This window comes from Micrasema longulum, unplaced genomic scaffold (assembly GCF_059751315.1).
Source record: "Micrasema longulum isolate JH-2025_06_02 unplaced genomic scaffold, ASM5975131v1 h1tg000141l, whole genome shotgun sequence".
In the NCBI taxonomy this organism is placed as follows: domain Eukaryota; kingdom Metazoa; phylum Arthropoda; class Insecta; order Trichoptera; family Brachycentridae; genus Micrasema; species Micrasema longulum.
This window is the reverse complement of record NW_028277347.1, coordinates 183,063-206,141: the sequence shown is the minus strand read 5'-3', so window position 1 is coordinate 206,141 and position 23,079 is coordinate 183,063. Positions and strand designations below refer to the sequence as shown.

At 35.2% G+C, this 23,079-nt stretch overlaps 2 protein-coding genes across 4 annotated transcripts; one reads left to right on the top strand and one right to left on the bottom strand.

Annotated features, from left to right (window-relative positions):
• Window positions 1–2,981: 2,981 nt before the first annotated feature.
• Window positions 2,982–13,698, bottom strand: LOC148284186 (uncharacterized). Of its 3 annotated transcripts, none has more exons than XM_088242502.1 (8): window positions 13,430–13,698; window positions 13,025–13,207; window positions 8,672–8,902; window positions 7,453–7,593; window positions 6,385–6,511; window positions 5,811–5,958; window positions 5,662–5,721; window positions 2,982–4,764 (listed from the first exon to the last, which is right to left on the bottom strand). In XM_088242502.1, the coding sequence occupies exons 1-8, from the start codon at window positions 13,541–13,543 to the stop codon at window positions 3,177–3,179; spliced, it is 2,592 nt and encodes an 863-aa protein (XP_088098628.1). In that variant the 5' UTR covers window positions 13,544–13,698; the 3' UTR covers window positions 2,982–3,176. The 3 variants fall into 3 exon arrangements, with proteins under 3 accessions (XP_088098628.1, XP_088098629.1, XP_088098630.1); XM_088242503.1 differs by having other exon boundaries at window positions 6,400–6,511; XM_088242504.1 differs by having other exon boundaries at window positions 13,444–13,645.
• A 992-nt stretch (window positions 13,699–14,690) lies between these two features.
• PDZ-GEF (PDZ domain-containing guanine nucleotide exchange factor) lies at window positions 14,691–22,020 on the top strand. The gene is made up of 2 exons (XM_088242501.1): window positions 14,691–14,960; window positions 17,595–22,020. Exon 2 carries the CDS (start codon window positions 17,673–17,675, stop codon window positions 21,162–21,164), a length of 3,492 nt encoding a protein of 1,163 aa, XP_088098627.1. The 5' UTR covers window positions 14,691–14,960; window positions 17,595–17,672; the 3' UTR covers window positions 21,165–22,020.
• Window positions 22,021–23,079: the final 1,059 nt, after the last annotated feature.

The window sequence follows — 23,079 nt, the reverse complement described above, 5'->3', positions numbered from 1 at the left end:
ACGTAACCATAATCTGGTATTAAATAAGAACTCGATTTGAATAACGGGGCATAAACGGGTATAAATTGAATTACGTGTACAAAATATTATGAGAGTAAATAGAAACATTTGTTTCTCCATCGCGAAACTTTTCTTAAATTCTTATGTATTTTCATATTCACGTATTGTGACTATTTATAGAATGGCGGTACGGGATTCTGTCATGTGCGAGTGTCAGCTTAGAAAGATTCAAAGCTTTTTTTTTTGGATGGCCCATAAATGATTGTTATCCTGAGTTCCTATCCGACCTCTCCGATATCAAGGTCACATTTCCGAACTCTCCTGCCCCCACCCAATAAACATATATTCAAAATGTTATGTAAATATCCAGTTATAAATGTTACCAAATTGTAAATATGTTGCATATCGGTATGACACACTAACTTGTAAATAGTACTAACACATATGTAAATAGGAAAAAAAACTCGACACTCAGCACCCCATTAAGGAGGTGAGAGCCAATAAACAAAGAAAAAGAAATAAGGAATCTCGGTATATTTAACAAACAAAATACTTTTGTACCAAATATTAAATAATGACTGACTTGTATCATAACACTCTATTGCATAGAATCAAAGCATTGCAAATTTTTGGTTAGGTTTAACAACAAATGAGTAACGGATGGTTCGTAGCTACGTTTGCAATTCTCGACCGGAGTACCTGTGGCCTGTTGTTTTGTAGTAAGCTCTAGACTTTGTAATTGATAATCATAGAATGGTTTTTGTCCATATAGGGGTCTCTATAAGCTGGCCACGAATTGTTACTCAGAGATTATATCAGTACCTAATCAAATTAATATCCTTTTTTTTACATTGACATTACTTTCCTTCTTTGACCTCATATTCAAATATGTACTCTCTCTCGTATCCAAATGAAAAGTATAAATATCGTCATCATCATTAAAACCGATATCCACACTTAGTGGTGCATGGGGCACTGCACTGGTACAATCACTGCAGCATATCTCGATCATCTGTTACAGGAAGGTAAGATGATCAGTCTTACACTTCAGGTGCCAGTCCAGAGATAATGAAACATTGCATTATAAACCACCTTATAAATAAATATTTCATGTCGCACCTCCCAGGAATCGAACCCAGGACTTCAAGTATGGAAGACAAACTTGCTAACCACTGCTCTACGAAGCAGACTTGTCTCCACCCGATTTCCTTTTTCAGGTTTTTTACCCGAGAGCAGTCCTCAAATCAGTCATCAAATCAAAATCACAGTCCAGGATTCTTCCATTTTACACACAGAACTGAAAAGTATAAATCGGTAGTCAGATTGCAGAAGAGACCATCTGGAATTTTTAGTTTTCAACAGTTTTAATAAATATTTAGTAAATATACATAGAAAAAAAAATGACACCACTATTTAAGAAGGTAGTTAATTATTGAAAAACAACACACTTAAATATTTTAGTTTGTAGATTGAATCAAGGTCTCAATTCAGCTCTCCTGAACATAAAAAAAAATACAAATGGTCCCTTCTGCCAACTGACTACCAAAATATAATCTATATTTATTCAATGTAAGGCAATAATTATATTTCCTGTCAACCAGTTACTACTACTAAGTACACTAATATGCCAGTCCCACTTTACACACACATACAGACCCACAAGTATAATAGGATGGCGCTGAAATGTATTTTAGGCTTGCCAGACTAAAACATTTCTAGATTTCCTCTGGAAATTCAGTGTTAAAAATCAGTACTGAACAAAAATAGTACACATGATCAAAAAAGGTACCATTAGTCAAGAGAGCTTATCTCTAGAAAATAACAATAGCTTTTGGTTTCTTTATTATTTTAATCTATTTTTAAATACAATTTTATTAATATATTGAGTTTTTATACTGACATTTCTTGGCAGAACTGCATTTTTAATTATAATAATAAAAATACATATATGGTTTTATTCCACTTTTATTTATAATTTTTTTTACTGTCGATGTCGATCACGACAGAACCGGGTCACTGGTAAAAATTTATAAATAAAAGTGGAATATAACTATATATGTATTTTTATTATTATAATTACAATTTTATTATTTATATACATAAAACACAGGATTGCATACAGCAAATAAAGAATTAAACATATTATGTCCGGTCAATTAAATAGATGCCTGAAATACCAACATTACAACTTTAAAACAATGAATGACGTCACTGTGTTCTACCACAAAATAAATTCAATAAAATAAGAAATAAGCTTTAGTCATTAGTTTTAATATCTTATTATATTCAGTAATGATTTTCAGGTGCATTGATTTTAGCTAACGAATTCCCAGCTGATTTTCCTTTGGCAACAATTTTCTGGACCGACCGTTCAAATAAACTGGTAAAATCAATAAAATATAAACATAAATGTATTTTTGAATAATTGCACTGATCGTAAACATGAGTAATAAATTTTCTGGAATATGACGGCACTTGTCCGTTAAAACAGCAACTTTTCCATCCACTTTTTCAAATGAAATTAAAGTCTTTATTATTTTGGATGTTTGTAGCACTAACTTTGTAATTCATTGTTATATTTTAAAGGAATAAATAAAATTGCTTTGTTTTATGAACCATTTATTTATTATCACGTCTTTATTGTCTGCTCCTCTTCACGAAAAGCTTTAACTTTGAGAATACTCTTTGTAACAGTTGTTTTGTATTACTTCAGGTTTTGTTAGCTTCAGATCATTTGAGAAAACTAAAACAAACAGGAACGACGGCAGCAAAAAAGCCCATACATAAATATAATTAAAAATTTAGTTCATATTTATGCCACCCCCAACTTGTACTTGTGACTATGTAGACATTAAACAGAGAAGTCGGTAGGTGGTTACAATTATTTACTAACATTCAATAAAATGTTTGACTACAAAGTTAATGCTTTAAATATTAATAATAAAGTATATTTATTGTGTAATAAGAAAAAAAACATGCTACAGGTCAAGTTACTTTATTCATTTTTAATGAATGAAGACAATGGCATCTTGGAATCACATCTTAACGTAAACTTTATTATGGCTTTGATTAGGTTAAAGATTAAAATTAGAGATATACAAACTAGTAACGTAAGGAATAGACGATTGGCTGATTGCACCATATATTTTTACAATGACTGATTTAATATAATAATTTTAGTTCTGTACAATTTGTCTCGCTTTTATACTAGTGAGTCTCGGAGATTGTCTTCTGGGGGTGGAATGATTAGCTCGCAAAGGAGTATTTGGTTTTTTTCCTTCAGCCAGGGAACTCTGAGTAATCTTAAAAGTCTTGTTTGTCTTAACACTAAGGGGCTTTTTGATCGGTGGAGCTTGTCGGGGTGTTTTATGCAGCAGTCCATTGACTTTTAGTTTATGACTTGGGGTATTGACATCCTCAATAGTTAACTTTTCACTCATTGGAGTGCACACATCATAAATTACTTCTTTTAATTGGGAAGATAAATTTAGATTGTCTTTCATCTTGGCCATGACGACAGGTGATCTAATTAATTTAGATCGAGATCTCTTTGACACATAACCGGGGCTCTTGTATGCTTTTCTCAAATGCTTATTTTCTAGTGCAGACATAGAAGTATCGGTGTCACCTGAAGAATTAGCTATATATTTGTTTTGTGATTCGGATGTTGCATACTTTCTGGGTTTCCTCGCAAATCCTGTGTGTCGAACAGATTTAGCGGGGACCACTTTTTTCTCTAAAGAGGTGTCAGAGTCAGTCATACCATCGAATAAGCGAGCTTTTGCCATAACCATTCCCGCATTTTGGCTACGTAATTTTGCAAGAGACGCCCTTCCAGTTAGAGGGTTTTCTAAACTTTCTACACCAGATAAGAACAAATTTGCGCATTTCCACGAAGATTCAGCTGTCGTGTTAGGTACGCGTTCTTTTATTTCTTTTGGAGATAATTTGATTATATTGACATCTCCGTGAAATGAGGAAGCCCGTTTTACATGATCTCTTGTTAAGTACGTTTGGTGAATAGGTGGATTGGTAGGTAGGTTACCATTGCATTCATTGGCCGAATGTTTTCTAATATTGAGTGATGATTCTGTATTTGTGGTACCATTTAGAATAGCTGGACTAGGATGAGACAAGCCGGTATTGACCGTATTGGGTCTGCCCCGCCTTAGGCTTATTTGAGGATAGAATGGATTCCCTCCATGACACATGCTTGTTTGTGATGAAGCGTTCCATGTCTGTGTTCTGGTTAATCTAGTAACATTTTCACGAGACCTTCTTCTCAAAGTGCCTATTTTCCTGGCACTGGGTGATCTGATAATCTTGTGTTCGTCACTCTGTCGTATTTTCAACTCTCTACTGAGTCTTCTAGCCAGTTGTTCAGATCCAGGAGTAGCCAAAATGGCCGCTTCCTCTAAAGTTTTCTCGTAAGCAGTCTGAACTTGTTGAACTGGTTCATTAGTGGTTGAATGATCAATCGCAGTTATGACGTTGAATTCCTGCGATATTCTATTTTCAATGGCAGACACTCTGTTTTTTATCGCTTCATATTCACTTTTAGGGATTCTCACATAGTCACATTCTTTATTAGTTGAAAGATCTATACTTTCTGAATATTCTAACTTAGTATTACAACTATCGAGTGATTTCTTATTCACATTAGTTACGTCATGGGGTAATTCTTGTAACGCATTATAGTTAAATTGTTTCTCTTTAAATTTGCGACCGATACTAAGTCTCAGCTTTTTATGCTCCTTGTCCCCTCTAAAAAGAACATCATCATAAATATGAGAAAAATATTATGTATGCATGAAAATATGTATACAGAGTGTTCACTAAACCCTGTCACATCCGAAACCACGATGATCAGTATGAGCAAGAAGACATATTGGCACATTTAAATAATTTATTAGAACGAATAAATTGTTTAAAAATAAAATATTTTAAAAATCAAATAGTTGCTTATTTCTGCAGGGGAGAAAGAAACGAGGAGGGGGGAGTCGGGAGAAAATAAATGTGGAGTATAAATTATCGTAAAATCCTATAACCTGAAAACAGTGTGACAGAACAGTGAAATATTTTTTTGTTGATCGGAACGCAATGTGACGTTGATAATGTTTTGACGAAATAATGTGGATAAAATTATGTTTTAGCATTAAGATGTGTCAGTGAAGGCGTTTTAGAACGATATCTGACGTGCATATAATTTGGGAAAGGGCACATCAAACATTAAAATACCTCGACTTTCATATTTTGTTCTGTGAATTTTTCTCAATATCTGCTATAAATTTATTGGTTAAAATTCCAATTGTTAATATTTCAATTGAATAGTGTGGATAAACGTAAAATATTAGTCGATCATAGTAAAGAAGCCGTGTTAGGCCAAGTTTCTCGGTGCTCGGACTGAGGCGGGCGAGGGGGGCGCGGCGCGCAGCGTATCAGACTCCCCCCTCCCCACTCCTCGTTTCTCCCCTGCAGAAGTAAGCAACCATTTGATTTTTTAAATATTTTATTTTTTAAAAATTTATTCCTTCTAAAAAATTATTTAAATGTGCCAATATGTCTTCTTGCTCATACTGATCATCGTGGTTTCGGATGTGACAGGGTTTAGTGAACACTCTGTATAATAATGACTATTATGTGATATTGATTGGAACTTACGTGACTCTTATTGGCGTGCAAGTAATTGTTCTCTGGGGTAGATTATCTAATATTTCTTTTCTGTAAAGTAAAAGAGTTAGATTGATGAATAATTATGGTTATAATGTACAGTATCTAACTAAGAATAACACATCTGTAGAGCTATTTACCTCTTCTTGGCAGAGAGCCCTAGTTGAACTTCCTGTTTCCTTTTATTAATAGCCTTATCCATCACAGGAGTGGCGAGAGGATCCGGGGTAGAAGATTTCACGGATGTCGTACTGGCACCAACCATTTTTCGTAATCCATTTAGCATGCCTATAGAGTAAAAAGTGCATCAGTTTTCTGTTTTTAAGTACTCTTATACTATACGCATATTTTTTATACTTTAACTTAAGAAATTCAAATTATTGTGGAAATTCATCAATTTTTTTAAATTGCAAAACCAACGAATATTAAGTGGTACTGTGAATAAAAAAAATATTTTTACACTGTTTGGACAAGTTTTGTGAGTGCCATTAGAGAAATAGTTTCTGCAGTAATTATCGTGGAATAATACTGAACCCACTGAAGTAATATGAGAAGGTGCAATTTGCTGTTATCAGAAGAATGTCAAGAAAGCCATTTGAATTAGAAGTCATCAGCTAATAGAAAGGAGGACATGAACAATAGAGGTAATGAGCCTTGAAGGGAGATTCTTCCGGAAGCGGAGTTCCAATTGGCATTCCTATATATTCTACTAACGTGTGAGGGACCCACTTCTCCTCTTCTTCTTTTGTCTCTGTTCTTCTTCCCTGCAACTCTCCTCCCCCAGGTGGGACACGGTGCACTCGGGAACTTGTCCAATAAGACTCGCATTCTCTATGAAGAACTAGAGAAATCAAAACAAAGACATGAGTAAATTTTAAATATTTATTTGAAAGTACCTAGGGGTATAAAAAAAAAGTATCGACCGATTAGATTTTCTTTGTGATGTATAAATCGTCCGGTTGGTAACTACAAATTGTTAAAAAATGAGATGTCTTCATAGATGGCATAAAATAATCATTGTTTGAAAAGTAAATATTATATATTTCATAATTTATAAAAACTAAAAATAATGTTTTGTAATATTCAACTAGCAGTTAAAAATCTTGTCAACATTTCGACCGACTCCATATACATGGGTTGTGTCTAAAGAGCCAAGACAAAGCATATTTGAAATAAAAAATAAAACCAAATTTTCAAACTATTTTTTTTTCAATTGCTGCTTACTGCAACTCAAAACAAACATTTTATTTTTGTTAAAACTAGCTTGTACCATCGTGTTATTTAGATTCAAATTCTACTAATCCAAAAAAATCATTTGTAATTTTTCTCAAAACTAAAAATTTTACAAACTCTCGGCAAAGAAGGCTTGGTAACCAATCCAATATAAATATTTCTGGTGTATTAAAAATTTATCACTCTCCAACAATAGATGTGGCTTATTTCCTCTATAGTGGGCCAACACGCGTGCAAATGTTATATTAAAACCAAGCTTGTATAGAGTAGAACCAAGCTTACTATCCTCTCTGCCTGCCCTTACAGAGAAATGGCGTAATGGTTTGTTGCCGTTATATAGAGAATTGATAAATGCCATACGTGAATATGAAAGTCAATTAACAATAGGCAGAATGGTGAATGTTACACAAGTGTGTAATGCGATCACTTAGCCCAGCCAAATTAAGATCAATAGCTCTATATTGCCAGACTTTCACATTCTCATAAGCTTTATCTCTGTATTTTTTATTTTAAAATGTACATATGTATATATATTTTTATAACACTCACCCTTACTAATCTAACATGCTGCTCCATTCTCTGTGGAGGATAGGAGTGTGGAAGAGGCATTACACTCGGAGCCAGAACTATGGCTAAGTTGTTAGCATCCATTCTATTCACCTCACTCTTTGAGGATACAAATCTAAAAAACTGAAGAAAAAAAAACATAATTATGAAAAATACATATTCAAATTATCATAATACCCCCTCCACTCAAGGCCTTGGTGCTAACAGCGCCCCTAGCAGTAGAATTAGCTGAGAACCCATGGGAGAGTCTCTACTTAAGCCAAACTTTAGAGAATATGTATATTCAAACATGTTTTGCTGGTCAAGTCACCGTTCACTTGCGTTTTTTAGCATTTTGCTGACGTTGCTGAGGTGAAGAAAAAACAGCAGAGGCACTGTGGAGCATCACGGAAAATGAATTTTAAAAATGTTTCCAACAATAGAATAGAAGAAAAAATAATTTACCTCCAATGGAAGTACTTTAAAGGTTATTAAAGGTTTCTTGTAAAATAATTAAACAAATTAGTTTTGTTTTTTTAGGTACCCTCTCGTATTCTTTATGTATGTTTAAAACATATTTTTTATAATTTATAAAAATAATCATATAATTTGGGCCTCTTATGACAGACTACGACTTCATTATTTTAAATATTAAAATAGATTTATAAAGTATTGTATTCAATGTCGACTTATGAGACGTCAAAGCCACACAACAGTTAAAAATATCGGGCTGTTAGGTAGGGGACGAACCTCAGAGTAATAACCTAATAGTCGCCCATATGGAGAAAAAACATTCTATGATTATTGAACACAAAGTTAGCTACAGATTACAGCAATACAACGGGCTGTAGGTACTTGCATCGAAAATTGCAAGTGCTAACCGAAACCGTCCTAAAAACCAAAATAAAAACAAAACAACAATTTGGAACGCTATTCTTCTACGCAATAGAGCTTAAGGGCTTCTCTAGAGAATTATTACTCTGAGGGACGAACACTCTCACACCCTTATGTTTAACTAGTGGTACCCCGAAGATGGTGATTCTTTTGTGATATAAAACATCACATTCACATAAAATATTATGGGTGTCTCATCATCTGCATTGCAGAACCTAAATCTAGAAGGTTCATTCCAACAAGGTACTTGTTAAATCTGCAGTACCCTATAAGGGCTCTAGATATTTGGAAATACTGAAAATGTACAAAATGGTTTAGCTATAATTACCTCCATGATGTAATGTAAAATGTATAAATATGGCAGTGGAAGTAACAGCAGGGCGTTCTGTATAGCACTTATTCTGAGGGCATCTGATAGGAGAAAGCAGCGCAACAACAGTTCCTGCATGTCTGTCCCGATGATGGGATCCGGGAGTGCCCTCAAATACAGTTTTAGAATACCCGCAATATCCACAGCATGGCAAGACTTATCTATCCTTCCTCCATTATCCAACATTCTCTGAGAACAAGAAAAAAAAATTAAACCTACAATTAGATAATTCAACAAAGATACATAAAAGTTTTAGGAAAACATTATATTTATTTTACTATTATTATTAACTATAGTGAATTTAGTCTCATTATTGTAATACTAATACGTAATATTTCGAAAAATAGTTTATTTTGCTATACATGCTTATCGTTTCAATTACAGATTTGCATAAATGAATTATTTATAAATAATATTTTAAGTAAATTAAGTAAAAGTGTTACAATAAAAAAGTTTATTTCATTTTCATTTATTTCCGTATCAATTATTAATTTAAATTATGTGAACACAAGTTCAAACTCTATGGGACTAAAGTCTTATGTTGAGTACAAAAATCCTCTTATTGAGATTAATGCATAAAGATATCTCAGAAACTTTTTTGGATCATTACAAAACTCATTAGGAATATTAAGAGCATATATAACCAACACCTCGAAGAAAAGAAGGGGAAAGAGAAGGAAAATGAGAAAACAAAAGAAGTTCCTATCCTTCCCTTGATCCATCCTCATGGTACACCTACCTTTAAAAGATTTGGAACACATTTAAAAATTGACACAATATTCTGGAAATGGTTCTCGCCTGTTCAAAATCCATGTCTGAGATTCTGCCACGTGCGAATGTCAGCTTAAGGAAGAAGATATAAACCATGTTTTTTTTTATGCCCCATAAATGATTGTTATCCTGATTTTCTATCCGGCCTCTCTGATATTAACATCCCATTCCCTACTCATATTCTAACTCTCCTGTCCCAACCCAATAAACATGTATCTAGTAATAAATGGTGTTAAGTTGTAAATATGTTATATAATACTATGTAAAGTTTTCAAAATATTAAATACTAATTCACTAACTTGTATATATTACTAACACACATGTATACATCTAAATAAACAAAAAAACTAATACTCGACACTGGCTAGAACACTCCAGTTGGGAGGTGAAAAGGCCATAAAAAAACAAAGAAGAATATTCTGGAATCGCCATTTGTAAATTCAAATACAGGTAATCCCCGTTGATCGCGGGGAATACGTTCTGGACATAGCCACGATAAGCAAATTTCGCAATCAACGGGGGATTTTTCACAGAACTCTATTGGATATTTATCAGCTGATTCCATGTCTGCACTAGCCGATTCGCCAATGATTATAAGGCAATGCAAGTTTGACCGTTATTTAAACCGATCAAACCAACCATTGCTTGCTTTAAAAACAATTTCTCCTCGTTTTTTTCAAATTTATCGCACTATAGACTCGGGCAATTAGAAATCCCTACCTAAAACTGCAATTTTACCACCATTTTCTATCATTTCGAATATTCTTAGTTTATTTTCTAACGTCACTACATTACGATAAATATCGCATTATAATTAATCCGCACTTGCCGGTGTCATGATCGACGGTGGTTACCTGTACAAATTGTAACCAAAACCGAAAAATGACAATAACTTAGCAATATTTTTATCATTCAACAGTAAAGCATCAGAGGAAAATAGCGCAACATCATCATATTAAAGGTAGTCCATTACAAAATTCTTATCCTTTTCTTAAATACTTATTCATTCTTACAAAAAAATTAATGATAATTTTTATTTGCAGCTTCATAATACATTCCAATTTTCACTATCGTCAGTAACACATAAAAAAAGGACAGAAAATGATAAGAAAAATATTTTATAATTTAAGATGTAGAAACAATTTTAGATAGTGTTTGTTATTTTTAGTTTTGAAGCATAAAAAAAATTATTAGAGTATTTTCTTAATTTACTATAAGTAAATACGTGACCAAGCTGTAAAAGCTTAGAATTTTAATAAATAAATGATTTTTAAATATATATTTTTTTCTCTTTGTTAATTATTATGGCTTAACACAGGCACAGCTTGCCCGCCACATAACGCACACAACATCTGAGGACTTAAGTCTCCTAGGCGGTGCCCAGAAACAAGGCAAAATTGCTTGTTGCCGAACGAGAAAAGCTGCCCAGGAGGCTCTATGTAATTCCACAAGTAAGTATTTATTTATTTATTTTTGCACCACAACAGGCCAGGAGGGCCCAATTACAGTGGTGAATTACATTCTCTGCAAGAGAGGAATTCTACATTGACTGGGATTAAATTGATCGGACACTTAACACAGGCGCAGCCAAAAACGCCATAATAATAAATTCATGAATACAGCCGAACTTGGTTATAACGATCACGGAAATAGCGAGATCTCGAATATAATGAGGAAACATTAGTTGACATTTTGTGGTTTTCTCTATACATTTATTCACTTTTATAACGAGCTTCTTCTCGGACATATCAAACAAAAATATTGTCAACAGTTGAGCAAAAACTTTTTAATTGTTTAAAAACATCATTTTCAAAATGAGAACCCGAGTAATAAAATCCAAATGGGAGACTAACTTATTACCGATGCCGCTGGGCGTTGGTTTCGGCTATCGTTAACGATACCATATAGATATCTATCATACAGGATTACAATTATTTAAAAATAGTGTATTGAAAACTTTTGAATAAAACTCCCGTTGGTCCCTTTTTTTCTTATATCACTCAAATTACATACATTAATATTATAATTATAAATCAAATTTCTCTTTTGAAATTTGTATTACTACTAAAATCGCTTTAATCAAATTTTATCGACTTCTCTCGGTTTAAAATCTTCTCCTTATATTGCTTTTTCAAATTTTAAAGATTACTGGCTATACTTGTTATTCCTTCTTTATTTTTTCTTTTTTCTCTGCTGCATTGGCATGTTTTTATACTTTTAAACTACTTTTAATTACTTATATTATATATGTAAATAAAATCAATATATTACTGCTCTTACTATAATGTGTCATTAGTTTTGAAGATGTTTTTTAAATTGACCTAAATTTACTGTCTTATATTTCACATAAAGATTCTTCTCATCGTTTCTTTGAATCCCTTAAAATAAATATGTGTATATTTATGTTTTTCCTTTTTTTTAAAAATGTTATTACTATTTTATTTTATTTTTACATCTCAGCATGTTTTTCATTCTTTATTTCAATTCTTAATTTTTAATTACTCTTACAAATTTTCTTCATCTTTAATATTATTTCCATTTGTAAATACTCACTACAAACTACAAACTTTAAAATATCTTTTTTTCACTTAAATTTTAATTTTTAAACAACTTTCATTTACGTTTTTCTTTTTCCTTCTCTTTTTTATACTTTCATAATTAACCTTACATATAATTGCTTTATAATATGGAAACTTCACTGGTCCATTAGAATTAAGTCTAATTGTGTAAAATATTAAACTTCGTAACTGTACTGTATGTTTCCTGAATAAAAGAAAATAAAAATAAAATAAAATACTATGTAAAAGTACCTAATTGGTGTTTACGCCGACAGCATTGACAAAGTATATATACATATGGTTGAAATTGCGTGTTAAAAATCCAAGCTTTGTAAACTTAGTAAGCACAGGCTCGACACCTCATTACATATTACAACTTCTTTTGTAGTTTATAAATGACATCCTTGTTTCGGGGGATTTAACAATGTTCTTTTTTAAATGTTCTCTGGTCAATGCATAATGAACATTACAAGTGGGTGATGTCGAATAAGTTTAAACTTTACCCTTGAATTGTAAACATGACTACTAACAAGCAGAAGTGTTTCAATTTGCAAAAAAGTGGCAATTATTTAAAAAGTAGTATGTGGTGTAAAATATGTTGAAGTGTGTAAAAAGATTTCTTTATTCTTATCACATTGTGAACAAATACGAATGTTTATTTATCTGAACTTGAAATTTAGAAACTGGTATGTTTGTCAGCATATGTTATAATTTTTAATAGTGGCAATATGCAATGGTGATTGGATTAAAAAAACTATTCTCTGGTATAACAAATAATGATTATAACGAGCAAATTCAGTCGGTCCCGTCTTCCTCGTAATAACCAAGTTCGACTGTATATGTAAAATATAACTTGTTTAGAAATGAATTAATAAATCCAACTGAAACCCTAAATAATAAATTTCTTATAATCACTGAGATAAGTTCTTCGCCTAGAATCATCCTTAAACAAAATGTAAAACTCGGATGTATTTATACAAACTTTAATATCCTTCTGCCTTGTCTGAGATCCCGCTTTCCTGAATAATCCTTCTAAATGTACGTGGCATTTCAACATATTGCAGGCCTCAAATACAATCAGGGGAACAGAGAGCTTACTTCCGCAACAAGTTACCGTCTGTAATGGTACGCTAGTTATATCAGCTCCAAAAGTTACTGCAGTTCTCTGTAGGAAAATATACATGTATTGTATTTTATTGATATCAGGGCAAGAAAATCTCGAACAAAGTAATGAACATCTGACAGTTAAAGACCTCTACCAAATGTTTACACATCAACTAAACAATTGTAAAAAAACAATTATGTAAGTATGAAAGATACGTCCGATTCACCAGAGGATTCAAGAACATTCCTTCAAGGAGAATTTAACCAATTCTGTAAGGATTACCTGTACGGATTTACCGTTTGACTTTTTTAATCTGTACTTGATTCCGTGATTTCTTAATTCTTGAAGTACGGTATGTTGAAGATTTCGAACGTTAGAAAGGTCATTAATAAACATGATGAATAAAACTATTAGTATATTTTATATTAACAAAATCCTAACAATTAAAAAACAAAAAGTACCACGGCTCAAACACCCTATCAAAATTATTCAAATTTCAAATGAATGGACGCAATCACAGTTATAAAACATGAATATTTTTAGTCTATGGTATATGGCTATAATGGCACGTAATAAAAATAAAATGGTTGATTTGATTGTTTGTGGTTTTCATACTGCCACACCTTCAAAGGTAGGTATTGAATAACCTCAACATAATGATCATTTCTACGGATATTCAAAATTACAAATTTATAAATATTTTTAATATTTAAAAAAAAAAATTTTACTCGACAGTATTTCATAGACCCTTTAAAACTTAAAAGAATTTTTTTTTTGAACTTGAAGTTTCCCTATTATTAAGATAAGCGATAACGCTTACATTCTTACGGAAATATTCCTTTTTTTTTTTTCTATTGTATCGAAAACTTCAATCTTGTTTACTAAGAGATAATTAATTTTGAAAAGGTAAACGATTTAAGTTAATATCATCTACTAAAAATGTGTTTTAAATCTGGCTGAAACATTATTTTTAGGCTTTTTTTTTTACCTACGCGTGATGTTTTGGACAGAATTACGGCGTCCATATTTTGGAAAACAATGCATTATTTAAGTTTATTTTTAGCACTTTAGCTTGCCCTTTACATACCGAACACTACATTTGCGTCTTCTTGACCCTTAAGAGCTATTTAAAAAGTGTAATACATAATATTTTAGTTGCAATGTAGAAAGGAAATCAAGCCTGGAAACTTTTATCTTCAGTCAACAACATACCGGACTTCAATGAATTTTTTTTTCGACCAATTTTATTTGTATTATTAGAATGCCGAAAATAACATAAATTCTTTAATTTTTTTTCCAACAGTAATGTAAAACTTTAACCAAAGTTAAGCAATTCCTAATATTTTATCGTACTTAAAGGGTGATGCCGATTATTCCGTTCTTCAATTTTTAATTGTGTCAATAATTTCTTGGGATGCGGATTCTTCCAATGGGTAGGTATTATATTTAAATAAATTTTTATTTATGGTAATACTAAACGACAACCGCAACATTATGATTCCGCTTGTTGATTATTCTAAAGAAGAAGAAGATGTTAATTACTATTTTTCTGTTGATCGGAAACGGTTTAACGTGGGCTTTGTAATTCGTGGGTGAGACTCTTCGATAATTTCGCAAAATTATATGTCAAATTGGTTTAATTCGATTTCACATCAAAACACAGTTTTTTTTAATTGTAAAACCCTACATGAAATTTGTCATCTAAGTCTATGTGAGTGAAGTTCAAGTGATAATGTACGGGTAAAATTGTTGATTAGAAAGCAACATGGAAGTTATGACAGTTCAGCCATGAATGCAAATAAAAGCCTTTCAGGTAAATAATACACATCGCATTATCCAGCTTCCGTTAATAGTGTTAACAGTTCTTTTTATTTGTAAACAAAATTGGCATTAATAACGATTCGCAACGGTCAATATTTAATAAGAATGCTGGTTATTGACATTTTCGCAAATATGTAATTTACATCCTTTATAATTGCATACGGTCTCGAAAATTATTCATGTACAACCAGGAAATCACTTATTATGTACTTATTTTATTCTGCAATAGTGAAACCTGGTAAAATATTGCATTAATATTGAAGACATTCGCGTTTTAAAGTATCGTAAAATGGTCATTGTTAATAAACAGACTACGTTCTATGGACCAATTCCATCTGTTAAATTTCGCAGGATTCCAGATATTTAGTTTTAATTTAAATATATTGCATTAGTATCAAGTTTTTTGTGATATCAAACGATAAAATACCGAACTTTAATAACTGGGCCATATGTAGTAAAATATGATTTTGAGTTATTTGTTTCAATTGATAAAAAAAAGTGTACTGGTAATAGTTTTATTGTGATCGTCTTTAAATATCTTACACGACATGAATTTATTTTGTAAAGTGCACCGTTTATTATAATAAATGTATTTCTTACAAAGTGTTGTATTTGAAGCAAGCTTCATTAGGACATGTATTGATTATTGTTAGAAATTATTTATTTAAATTTAGTCAAGTGTCAAACAAACCAATCGATTTATGTTCTCGAATGGAGTATATGGCATCCACAAATTGCCTCCAAGTTTCTTTATCCAAACAAAACTGGGTCAGATTTGAGGTTGGTTTTCGAGGTACTTGGTGGATATTTTGTAACCAGCCTGTTAAAGGAGGCGAGGGCTAATTAGCCCTGCGCTCCCGAGTAGTGCCTCTCACCAAATAATCTTAAAATTAGAAATAACGGTATATTTAACCAAATGTCTGTTGCCGTGGGTGGGCCAAAAATTGTCTTAAGCAGGGGTACTCAAACGGTTGCTTGCGGTGCTTTTTGACTCGATTTAGAGAAAAAATATTCATACGTATTGTGCGAAAAACTAATATCTATGCCACGATACACCCTACCTAGACGACAATCCTGCATTACACATACTTGCTGCCTCTCAGAGTCGATCGATCGTAGTCTAACAATATTGAGGTAGATCGCCAGCAGTTCAAGTTTGAGCACTCCTGGTCTAAAGGAATATAAAAATGTATTTGAGTTTTCAAAATTCTGCTTCATTTGTTAGATGGAGAATTAAAATTAAACCAATATTTTAAAAATATATATCAAGATAAGCCGCAATTTGTGTACCCTATGCGAGATTAGGTACAAGTACTCTGATGCTACAAAAACAATCTAAAATCAACGCAATTTTCGGTCAAAGAGGATTGGTCTGCTTCTCGATTAAAGTGCACAACCTGCTTCCATTATCCATAAGGACAATTAGTAAGTACTGTCAATTTATAATTGCTATTAAAAAATGGGTAATGAGGGGGGTTGCGCACGGATTAATGAGTGGATCAGGCCAAATAGGTTAAAAATGTGTTTTTGCTTGTAAGTTTTATATGATTTTACTATCAATATTGTTTCGAGTCGGATTGGATTCAACCCTCTAGGGAGCTGTTAATATTAATATATTACAACAGAGATAAAGAACATTTTAGATAAAGAATATAGAAGTCCAGGCTAACAGGGCTTATGACCTGTCATTGGCCAGTTTAAGTGTATCGGGTTGTGGTCCTGTGGCTAGTATCTCCCACTCTACCCCAATTTGATTACCATGTTCTAATAGTGAGTTATTTACAACTCGTTGAAAATGGCCGTCAAAATGAAATATTTGGGTAAAACATAAGAACGCAAATATTTATTTAAAAAAAAAAAAAAGTGGCTACACTGTTTAAAATTCACCATTCTGCCCATATTTTAACATCTATATTCCTTCAATTCTTCTATCTGTTGATGTTTGTGAAGTTAAAGAGTTGAAAACTTTGTTGGTGTGGGTGAGATGCATCTGATTGAATTATTTCACCTACTTGCTAGGCAGCATCTGAAAATATTTAAAAAAATATATTACAGGTGGATTTATCGACAATGTTTGGAGTTTGTCCAAATTTTTATAGACAAGGACTGGATTCAACCCCCTAGGGAGCTGTTAATATTAACATATTACAACAGAGATGAAGAACATTTTAGGGCAGCCAAATATCAGCAGAATGGTGAATGTTGCACAGTGTGGCCACGTAAACCAGCCAATGACAGGTCATAAGCCTAGACTTCTATATTTCCTTCTCGTGAATGTTCTTCTTATCTCTGTTATAATATGTTGATTTTATTATGTTTAATATTTATTTAGGGCATGTTTCAGAATTATGTAAAATGTTTTTGTCTGCACGGGACACCACAGTGAGAGTATTTCCAAAACCCGCTATCTCCCTATGGTCGCCATAGGGAGAAAGCGGGCTTTGGAAATAGACGACTCATCTGTGGATACGTAGAATGGTTTACATACCCCATAATACCTCATGTGGTAATTAGCATCATCTGTGAATGCATTTAAAATAAACTGAACTCTCATTGTTTTCATTTGCATCTTAATAATTTAATCTATATTTAACTACAAATATGAACTACAATTTTTTTTTTTCAGGAAATAGACAATAATATCTGAATAATTATGGGTATAGCTGGAGTCGTTTGGAGCAGCGGAGGGTGGTGCTGAGGCAACATGTTCAGGGGGCGCCACAGCCCCGAGGTGTTGCCGGGCGCGCCGCACAAGTGCTCCCATTGCAGCGACACCAGCTCCGCATACAGCGGCTCCGACACTATGACCTCCGTACACTCCTCGCTCGAGCTCGAGCTTGAGATGGACCTGTCCGGCCTGCTGGAGTCCATCGTGGACTCTGACGAGGAGGAGGACCCCGAGGAGAGCCTCGACAGCCTCACCGTGCGCGATGCCGTGAGAGAGTGTCTGGAAAAGGATCCTTCGGAGCGGACGGAAGATGACTTGGAGATTCTGCTGGAGTTTACGCAGCACCTGAAAGCATTCACCAACATGACCCTTTCAGTGCGGAGAGCCTTGTGTTCCGTGATGGTGTTCGCGGTGGTAGAGAAGGCCGGTACCGTGGTCATGAACGACGGCGAAGAGCACGATTCTTGGTCGGTGCTCATCAACGGTCACGTGGAAGTTCAGCACTCCGGGAGTCCGGCGGAGCAGCTGCACATCGGAGATAGCTTCGGGATGGCTGAGGCTACTCTGGACAAGCTGTACCATCGCGGGATCATGACAACGCGCTGCGACGATTGCCAGTTTGTGTGTATAACCCAAACTGACTATTACCGTATTCAGCATCAAGGCGAGGAGAATACGAGGCGACATGAAGAAGATGGGCGACTGGTGATGATCACGGAATTGCGAGGAGGATCTCAGGGCCATATAGTGATTCGGGGCTCTCCCGAACGACTTATGTTGCAGCTCATAGAGGAAAACCCATTTGACGCAACGTATGTAGAGGATTTCCTTCTTACTCATCGTACTTTTATAGACAATCCTCTTTTTGTAGCTGAACAGCTGCTAGATTGGTTCGAGGAACCTTCTGTTCGAGACCGTGTCACGAGAGTAGTTATTCTGTGGGTTAACAACCATTTTACGGACTTTGAGATGGACCCACACATGATGGACTTTCTCGAAACATTTGAGTCCCGACTAGAGAGGGAGAAAATGGAAATCCAGCTTAGACTTCTTAACTTCGCATGCTCCGCCAAGGCTCGCACGAGGAGCGTTACACTCTCGCGATCCTCGAGGGATGAGCCATTACACTTCACTATCCTCGGCGGCTACGAACGAGGTTTCGGAATATTCATACTGAAAGTTGACAAGAAGACGAAAGCCGAAGATGTTGGGTTAAAAAGAGGCGATCAAATTTTAGATGTCAACGGACAGTCGTTTAAGCACGTAAGTCACGCAAAGGCTTTGGAAATCATCACAGGGAGTACTCACTTGTGTTTGTCAGTCAAAAGTAACCTGCTTGCTTTCAAACAAATGCTCCTTCTGCCTGAAAATTCTCCTCGGCAGCGAGGTTACAAAGTGGCCGACATGGTGCGCTGGCAGACAGACACTCGCTCTCGCCTGTCTGTGGTGGAGCTGTTGGGCGATGATCCTGTTTCCTTCCAGTCTCCCAACAAGAAACCTCCTCCACCTGTAAAGAAAGATTCTCAGAAAGGCTTCATGACTCTCGATCCTAAGAAGCGTTTACGAAGAGCGTTGATTAAAATGAATATTTTACCTAAAAATACAATATCTGATGGATTGCTCGCGGATGATAGTTGCCTACCAGCTACAGATACTTTGAGCAAGAGCAATAACACCTTTTACAATTCTCACAGTAACCCTGATCTCATTTCCATATGTTACGAGGAATTGCAATCCTCGGATTATCCCGAGCATGTATTAAAAGTGTACAAATCTGATCAGACCTGCAAGTATTTACTAGTTCATAAGGAAACAACAGCTCATGAAGTAGTGATGCTAACCCTTCAAGAGTTCAGTATCACAGACCCTAGCTCGCATTTCTCTCTGTGTGAAGTGTCAGTATCCGAGGGAGGTATCATCAAGCAGCACACGTTGCCCGACCAATTGCAGAATCTAGCTGAGAGGATCGGTCTCAGTTCTCGCTACTATTTGAAAACCAACGGTGTCACGGAGACGTTAGTGTCTGATGATATGGCACCGGAGCTCTTAAGAGAAAGTGTTGTTCACTTTCTTCAGTTGAATGCCGTAGAGGTCGCTATTCAGTTAACGCTTCAAGACTTTAGCATCTTTCGTCAGATTGAAAGCACCGAATATGTAGATGACCTTTTTGAACTCAATAGCCGTTACGGTATTCCGATGCTAGCTCAGTTTGCCGAACTCGTAAACAAAGAAATGTTCTGGGTTGTTACCGAAGTTGTAAAAGAACAAAACATCGTTAGGCGATCCAAGATCATTAAGCAGTTTATTAAAGTGGCTCGTCAGTGTAAAGAGTGCAAAAACTTCAACTCGATGTTTGCTATTATATCCGGTCTCGGTCACGGGGCTGTTTCTCGGCTGCGCCAATCGTGGGACAAATTGTCTACCAAGTACCAGAAGCTCTTCTACGACCTGCAGGAGCTTATGGATCCCTCGCGGAATATGTCTAAGTACCGGCAGTTGGTCGCTTGCGAGCATGGTCGCTCTCCAGTCATTCCTTTTTACCCGGTAGTGAAGAAAGATCTAACCTTTATTCATTTGGGAAACGATTCCCGCGTTGAGGGTATTGTTAATTTTGAAAAACTAAGAATGATCGCCAAAGAGGTACGCTCCCTTACCAACATGTGCAGTTCCCCGTACGATCTACTCACTCTACTGGAGTTAAGCAAACAGCCACATTCCACAGCCATGGTGGCTCTCAACCAAATGACGGCCGGGACAGTGCAACAAGGACAGGTTACGGTCAAGCGTCGAAAAAAATCTACGGCAGCGCCTAATCCTAAAAAGATGTTCGAGGAGGCTCAGATGGTACGGCGAGTAAAAGCTTACTTGAATAAAATGCAAGTGGAGACCGACGAGGAGCGGTTACATGCCCTGTCCGCCGAATGTGAGGGTAGCGGGCTGCCCGCTGGGCCTCAGCGGCGGCGCCATCCGTCGCCCTCCCACTCCACGGCCAGCAGCGCCAGTTCGGCCAGTGAGAGCAAGAAGGGCTTCGGAGGACCCAAGTTCGGCGCCGCGTCTCCCCAGGCCGTGCGAAAGTTGCTGGCGCTGTCGGAGCCAGCCAAGACGCGGCCACACCAGCCGCGAGCACCGCCGCCGCCCGGCCCGTCGCCTTGCGCGCACCGCCGCGTGGGCTCCGCGTGCGCCGGGCACGCACACCCGCGTGCCGCGCACGAGCGCTCGCACTCGGACACGCCAACGCCTCTCCCCTCCGTGGATCTGTCGGCTGAGAGCAGCAGTGTGACCTCGCTGGTGAGCCTGCCGCTGCGCAAGACAGGTTCCGCCACGTCCAGTGACAGCGGCCACGGCGGCTGCCGCCCGCCCCCGCGCCTGCCACCCCCCTACAGCCTGGCTGCGCACCTGGCGCGCCTCGAGCGCCGGGAACGTATGGGCCGCGCCCACAGCCACGAGGGCGTGGCTCGCGCGTACGACACTTTCTACCTCGGCCCGCCCGAGGATGACGACGAAGACCAGCAAGTGTCGGCGGTATAGACTCGCTGTTTGCCTTTGTTACGCTATTACTCTCACCTACTCTACCGAGCGAGACGGTTTATACGACTTGTCTTCGTCGTTCTCCTTTCTTTAAAAATCTCACGATCCTCGATAGTTTGTTGAAATATATTATAACGATCTGTCTTGCGAAGCTAGCGGCTGTAGAAAGTTTTAAACTACAAATATTGATGTTGTGACGTAGCCCCGTTTTTATGTATTTATTTTCCCAACCTCTGGCACATTCTATTCTGTGTATGTTATCATGTTGTACATAGTTTCTGATGTCGCATGAAATGTGTGATCCCTATACTAGAGTTATTTTTAGACATAACTAAAATTTTAAAAATACTATCTGGATACTTTATCCTTTGAGAGTTGCCGGAGTCGGGTTGGGTAAACTTTAGCTATGGCAAAATCTAAAGATATTTTAATTTAAAAGTCCACGAAATGCTCCCTATCATTTTGAGGTTCATTCCGCCAGTGCTCTATTCTTTCCAAATTAAATGTATATCCTCTCATGCAAAATATCTAAGTGTTGTGATACCCTATCACTAATTATAACTTTTTATCTGTTTGTCATATAGACATGTATCAAATTGTAAAATTTAATAAACACCGAGTTCAAATTATTTCTATAAAATCTCGATAGATTTAAAAAAATTATATTTTGAATCAATTTTACAGTAGAAAATAATGAGTATGATTTACTTCCATTTTATAATTTGATATTTTGTTTTTGTAATGCGAACATTAGTAAATGCGTGTCATTTGTAACCGACATTCTGATGGACACATTAATACGATGAATCAACTTTTGAAACATACACCACCTCACACTCAACTGAGCGGAGTTTAAAAAAAATATTAAACCGTCCCAATTTTTAAAGAATATTTTAATTATTTTAATATTATTTATGGTAGCATTAGTCCCGTTACGTTCTAATGTAGATTATGTTCTAACCTGAAATTGTGATATATCGATGTTCTAGACTTAGATTCTACATTTTTAAGGTTCTTTTCACCATTATTTACTCATCGGCACCTAAAAGTGCATATGACATTGTATTGGTACTCGAACTGCAGTGTATTTAGTTTATTAAATACTTAAAGGCAAAATAACATCCTTTAAAATAAATATTTTATCTCTACCTTACCGAGAATCGAACTCGAGATATCAACAATAATTATATTTAAATCCATTTGTGTTCTTTGAAAATAAAACACAATTGATTTTAGACAAACTACAGATTTCTATCAAAATTTACACACAGGACAATCCTCTGTTCTTCTAATTCCATATGAAGGTTGAGTAAAAAATTTTTTAAATGTATCTAACGTATTTTATTTATGACGAGACTTGAAATGCTAGATACCGAGTAGTTTTATCAGTATTGTGATGGTTCTGTTATCATATTTTTGTGTGTGATTTTTCCTTGATTCTTAAACATTTGCACTTCATCTGTTTGACGTATATAGTTTTCAATTGACGAAAATATTAAATTTTCAAGCTGATGATTGCATAGTGTGTCCATCAAATTTTGTAATATTCAATCTCATTATGGTCTTTATATATTATTGTTTTTTCTGTGATATGAACTTTCTATACTACTTGTATATATTTAAAAAAACTAAATTGTATTTTATAATATGTATTACAGTATTTGCCCTTTTCTATTGGAAAAGATGCGGTAAGTTTTTCTTAATAAAATTAAGATATGGTTTTGTATTTGAGTTAAGGAGCACATCAAAAATGATATTTATATTTCATTAATAGCATTCAAAGTCATTATAGATATTTGTCATTTAAATGTTGCATTTTTTAATATTATACTTGTATTAGTTGATAGTAAAATTTCTCCAAATTATATTTATCTTAAATAATACAGATTGCTTCAAACTTCTAAAATTAAAAATT